This window comes from Mustela nigripes, chromosome 1, assembly GCF_022355385.1.
Source record: "Mustela nigripes isolate SB6536 chromosome 1, MUSNIG.SB6536, whole genome shotgun sequence".
In the NCBI taxonomy this organism is placed as follows: Eukaryota; Metazoa; Chordata; class Mammalia; order Carnivora; family Mustelidae; genus Mustela; species Mustela nigripes.
In genome coordinates this window covers 132116275-132122274 of record NC_081557.1, presented here as the reverse complement: position 1 = coordinate 132122274, position 6000 = coordinate 132116275, and the positions used below count along the sequence as shown (strand labels likewise).

Genomic DNA, 6000 nt, shown 5'->3' with positions numbered 1-6000 from the left:
GATCCCAGGACGCTGGGATCATGACCTGAGCCGAAGGCAGCTGCTTAACCAACTGAGCCACCCAGGCGTCCCTAATTTATTTATTTTAAAGATTTAATTTATTTATTTGACAGAGCACAAGCAGGGGGAGTGGCAGGCAGAGGGAAAAACAGGTTCCCTGCTGAGCAGGAAGACTGACAACAGGACTCCATTGCAGGATCCTGAGATCATGACCTGAGCCAAAGACAGACGCTTAACTGACTGAGCCACCCAGGCACCCCTTTACTGTTTTTTAAAACATTACATTAAAAGAAAACTTTATATGTCAGTGTGTATGAGTACATAATTCTTTTTTCCCCCAAACTTCTTATTAGACTTAATACCCCTCCTACCTCCAGTTTTGAGGTAAATCAACATTCTATCATTTCAGATACTACTATTTCGGTATTTTGCAAAATGTCGGTAATCTAATTGTCATTCCTTCTTTATTTATTAGCATGAAAATTTCTGTAAAGAGAACCTTCAATTATTTGGGTTCTGTAAAGTTCAGATTATACAGAAAAGGGGAAGTTTGAAGTTAGATGGTTCCCTAGTATCCTCAAAGTTGACCAGTGAGAGTTCGGTTTGCTTGTTTGACTTCTGTTTCTGTATCTTCATGCACTCATAGATTGGAACATATTTGATATATTTTAATCATCCCCATTATTATCTTTTCTGATGCCTGTGTTATTCCATTTTTTACTAGAAGAGACCTGGATTGGTGCCTGTGTCCTTTGACTCATCCTTAGTAGACTCTGGCGTATTCTAGGAAAACAAGATGATCCTTGCTCATCTTATACATTTCCTGCACCATATCTGGAGTCAGCCACTTCTCCAAGGAGCCCTGGTTCCTTGGAAGTAAGATGATTTATAGGCAGTGTGGGCACTAGACGTACTTCTTGCCTCTGGGTTGGCCATTGTTTTCTGGCCTCATAAGTTTATGGGAACTTTCTAATTTAAATTCAGTACTAAAGGGCTTTTATTTAGTCTCTAGTTCTTAAATCTGTACCATCTTTCAGTCATGCCAAAAATCTCAACATCACATGTATAATCATATGATTTACTTCACAATACACGCACAACAGTTTCAGATTATTACCAATGCTATCCCCATTGATGTGCTTACTGAAAAGTTTTAGTGTTTTCTTTCTTTTCTTTTCCCAATAGTTTTTGTTCTCAGCATTTATCCCATTAAGTCACACATACAAACTGCTTCGTTTTAAACTCTCGTTTCTGTTCTAACCTGTTGCCAGCCTCTTAAAATGATGATTTACTTTTAAAACTATATGGTTTATCCCTTTATTTTAAAAAAAAGTCCGTATATTTATATGCTTATTTTTTCTTAGAAGGATGGTAGTGTACTGTACACAGTTCTATCCACCTTTGCTTTTCTCCCCTCATAACACTGGATCTGTCTCTTTCTTTTTTAGTGAGTGCAGAATTTTTTTTTGCATATACTGCAGTTTACTTAACCAGTGCAGTATTGATGAACGTTTAGATAATCACCAAATTTTTAACTCATGTTATATGAAACATTACAGTTACTGAGATAAAGCAACATGGGATTTAATGATTATTTTTGAAAGAAATGAACCTACCTTCAGAGTCTAAAGGATGCTTAGTATCTGTGATTAGTTGCTTATAGTATAGAAGGTATAAAATTGCCTTATTCATCCCAGAACTTAAGTGAGCCTTTTAAGTGAGGAAATAGACCAGATTTTTGAATTCCAGCTGTAGCTGTACTGTGAGATGATTTGAGCACTGAAGTCCTAGACTGAGAATATGGGCTTTTGTTTATTTATTTATTTATATTTTTTCAAGATTTTATTTATTTATTTGATGGAGAGAAAGTGCACAGGCAAGGGGAGAAGGAGAAACAGACCACCCAAGGAGCAGGGAGCCAATGTGGAGCTCTATTCTACGACCCTGGGATCATGACCCAAGCCTGAAGCAGATGCTTATCTGACTGAGCCAACCAGGCAGCCCAAGGATATGGCTTTTTAAACAACCTTAATAGAATGGAAGAGGTTTGGGCTAGTTAGGGATAGGTTTAAAAGTACTTTCTTACTTAGAGAAGAAAAGTTGCCTTCTTGTGCTTTAGTCTAGTGAGATCTAGAAATCAAATCTATTCCTATCCTGCTAATCACACTTCCTTCACTGTATTCAGTAGAGGACACCTTTGCCTTACACAGTGATAGAAGAGAGCCTCTGGACCCTACGAATGGGATTAGAGTTCTGCATACCTGCGTATTTACAGGCCTATAAATTTTGGCAGGCCCTTTAGTCACATGATGATTCTATACTGTACTTATGGGCATAATACTGTTATTAACTTTTGTTTTAGAGAACATTATAATCCACTTAATTGCTAGAACCAGAAAGTGGTTAGGAAATGACAAACATTTCAAGCCATAATGTCTTAATTTCTGTTGATATAAAAGTTATGTATCAGCTAAATTTGATTCAGTTTAAAACAGTGTAGGCCAGACTCTGTGTGGTTTATGGACGCCTTGCTCTTAGATCCTGAGGTTTTTGTTAAAAATGCAGATCTCTGGATAGATGTTTATCATCTGGTTTACAGGTGTAACTACTGTCTGACGTAGTGATTCTGCCCCAAACTCCCCTTTTCCATGATTTAGTTTATAGATTACTATCTCGTGTATAGTAACTGAAAAAAAAAATTGTTAGATTCTAGAATTGTGGCTTCTGTTCATAGTTTGAAAAATGAAGCATAAACATTTCTAATTTCAGATCAACAGCAAAAAGAAAGAATCAGCATGGGAAATGACAAAAAGTTTATATGATGCATGGTCAGGATGGCTAGTAGTAACACTAACAGGATTGGCATCAGGTAAAGAAAAATTTTCATGTAATCCTTTTTTGGTTAACAGAAAAATGAATCGTTCTCCCCTCCTTCCCACAATGTTTTTTTCAGGTCCTGTTGCATTTTTAAAGGTATTTATTTTGTTTCAAGAAATCTTCTTAAATATAAGACTGCTAGAAGGCAGGATGCTTTAGAGTCTAGTCTTGGCTCTGTCACTTTGTTTATGCAGTTTGGTTGATCTTTCTGGGTTTCAGTTTCTGTGCCTGTAAAATAGGTAGTTTGGTCCAGATAATAAGGTATCTTAATATTAACATCATAATAAGTAGCTATTTATTTTTTGAGTGCTTCCTATGTGCCATGCACTGCCTTGAAGTCTTTACAAGTATGTAAACTGCATGGCAGTCCTGTGGTATAAGTACCACTGTCACCACCATTTTACAGATGAGGTGCCTGGAGCACAGAGTTTGGTGACGTGACTGAGGTTGTATGGCTAATAAGTGGCCCAGCAAGATTTACGTTTAGGCAGTTCAGCTCAAGAGTCTGCATTTTAACTACCATGCTGTCAGGAGCCCACAAAGTGCCTGTGTGTGAGATTTTGAGAAGTAGGAGTTGAAGATCTGAAAGCAAACATTAAGGACTCTTTTAATGACTTTCAGTTTCCACCGTCGAAGATTACGTCTACAAGAACGTGAGGAAAATTAAAATTTATGTGGAGTCTAGAGGGAAGTACTGATACCTCTAATTGACATGCACAAGAATTTTGTGACCACTGTGTATGTGACCTTTTGATCTTTTTATATGATGAGAAGGTCTTAGATTTGTCCACAAAGTTGTATATTTTTTGTATTTTGTCATTAAAATGATCTTCGTACTTTTAATTTTTTGTTATTTAAGGGAAAAAACAGTCTGTCACAGTGATTCATTAGTGCTATAAGTTTCACTAATTATTTCTAATGAACATTAAATTTTAATGATATTGAGATAGTTTGTAAATTTATTAAATTTCATATTGAAACATAATAGTAAAATCTCAGACTTTAATAACCTGATTTGTGAACCTCCTGCTAGCTGTCTTTTAAAGATGTTTTAGTATCTTTTAAAAACCTTTATTATAAATCACAATTAATTTAAATAATGTAACTAGTTTTAATTTCAAACAAAGAATAGCCATTTTATATTAAAAAGTGGCTGTCTATACTTTTTTAGAAGTAATATAAAATTATTTATACTTAAGTAAAAATCTTAAATTTATATAATATTTAAATTAATATAATATTCCCTTTATGTATAGGGAATCCCCAGCTTTCTTTGAACCTCTTAACTTGGTAGTTCTTAACACTATAAAAATGGATTTAACTTTTTTTTTTAAACTACCTTCAACATGTTTTTACAGGGGCATTGGCTGGATTAATAGACATTGCTGCTGATTGGATGACTGATCTCAAGGAGGGCATTTGCCTTAGCGCACTGTGGTACAACCATGAACAGTGTTGTTGGGGATCTAATGAAACAACATTTGAAGAGAGGGATAAATGCCCACAGTGGAAAACATGGGCAGAATTAATCATAGGTCAAGCAGAAGTAAGTCTTGCTGGGTTTGAAATGAATTAAGAATTGAGATAGCTAAATGAGTCTTCAGTTCACTTAATTATAGAATTAATCACATATTAGATGATTGCAACTGCATTAAAAGTAAAATGTAATAGGATAGATTGGAAAATAGGAGAACTCATTGCAGCGAGTAAATTGTAAAGTTTCAAGAAGCTCTTATTAGTTAACTACATAGTCACATTCAAGTCTTTCAATTATAACATTAAATATATCTTATTGTAGAAAAGAAGTGCAGTAGGATCTGTATAATAACAGAAAGCCAGTATGAAATTATTAAAACTGCTAGACATACCATGATTGTTGAGAAGTATAAATTATCAAAAAGTTTAGTAAAATAAGCCTTGTAACTGGAGACATCTTAAAGAAATACATAGATTTTTTTTTTTTGTAGCATATTTAAATGATTACTGTTCTTGATGTTCTGTAATGAAGTACATTGTAAAAGTTAGAATATTGTATAATACATATAGTTACCTGGTCATAAGGATGTTTTAAAAATTTTGTTCTAGCTGAATTTTTGAGCCAAAAAGAATAGATTTGCTGATAACATGGCCAGTATGCTGTTTCTCATTTGATCTTCAGAACTGCAGGAGAATGCAATCACAGTGCAAGTGCAATTTTATCTTTGGCTATTTCCAAGATGTGGTTTCTGGGTAGGCAGAAGTTAAAGTAGAGCTGATTTTCGGCAATAAGATTTTAGGTATCAAAAAAAATCTAGGAAAACATTAAACAGATTAAGCCTCTTTGTATATATAAATGTTTTTTGATTCTTCTTAAATATTTTGTTCATATAAAGCTTTAACTATTGTGGAAGTAAACCAGGAAACTTTTATGAGTTTCACACAAGTTTCTTATGTGGAAAGCACTTGCAGTCGGGGTGCACTGTACATTAAATTCATACTATTAAATGATTTGCCTCTTAGGGTCCTGGCTCTTACATCATGAATTACATAATGTACATCTTTTGGGCCTTGAGTTTTGCCTTTCTTGCCGTTTCCCTGGTAAAAGTATTTGCTCCATATGCCTGTGGCTCTGGAATCCCAGAGGTAAGCCAAGCAATATTTTAGTATCATTAAACATTTAATAATTGTTATGATGTTAATCTTTTGCCTTTGGGGGGGGAAGTAGTTGTTTTTCTGAGGAAATTGTAATATGAGAAAGAAAATTTTAAAATTAAAAAAAAAATTTTTTAATTGATTATCACAAGAACTTCTTCTCCATCATCATTTCATTAACTGTGGAGGTTGATTTTTTTTCCTCTACCACTAATTTAACATATGACTAAACAAATATCAGAACACTAAGTTATAAAGCTGGAAAAGTATTATGTGGCCTAAAATTCTTTGATGGATTAATTGATGTTTTGCTGCTATGAACCTGATTTGAATATATTCACTCTTTTTATGACTATATTTTAATTAAATAAGTTAATAATTCTTGAATTTGGCAGATAATCTTTATAATCATTTAATACTTTAAATAAACATTTGACAACAGTGAGGCAATAGTACAAACTTTTGGGTTTTATTTTTTATCAACAGTAATTT

At 33.9% G+C, this 6000-nt stretch overlaps 1 protein-coding gene across 5 annotated transcripts in view; it reads left to right on the top strand.

Moving 5' to 3' along the window:
• Nucleotides 1-6000, top strand: part of CLCN3 (chloride voltage-gated channel 3) — a 100885-nt gene that overhangs the window by 61162 nt on the left and 33723 nt on the right. For all 5 annotated transcript variants that reach the window (XM_059374139.1, XM_059374113.1, XM_059374121.1 and 2 more), the window contains 3 exons: nt 2770-2869; nt 4236-4423; nt 5377-5499. In XM_059374139.1, coding sequence (XP_059230122.1) covers nt 2770-2869; nt 4236-4423; nt 5377-5499 — 411 coding nt within the window. The remainder of the gene's footprint in view (nt 1-2769; nt 2870-4235; nt 4424-5376; nt 5500-6000) is intronic.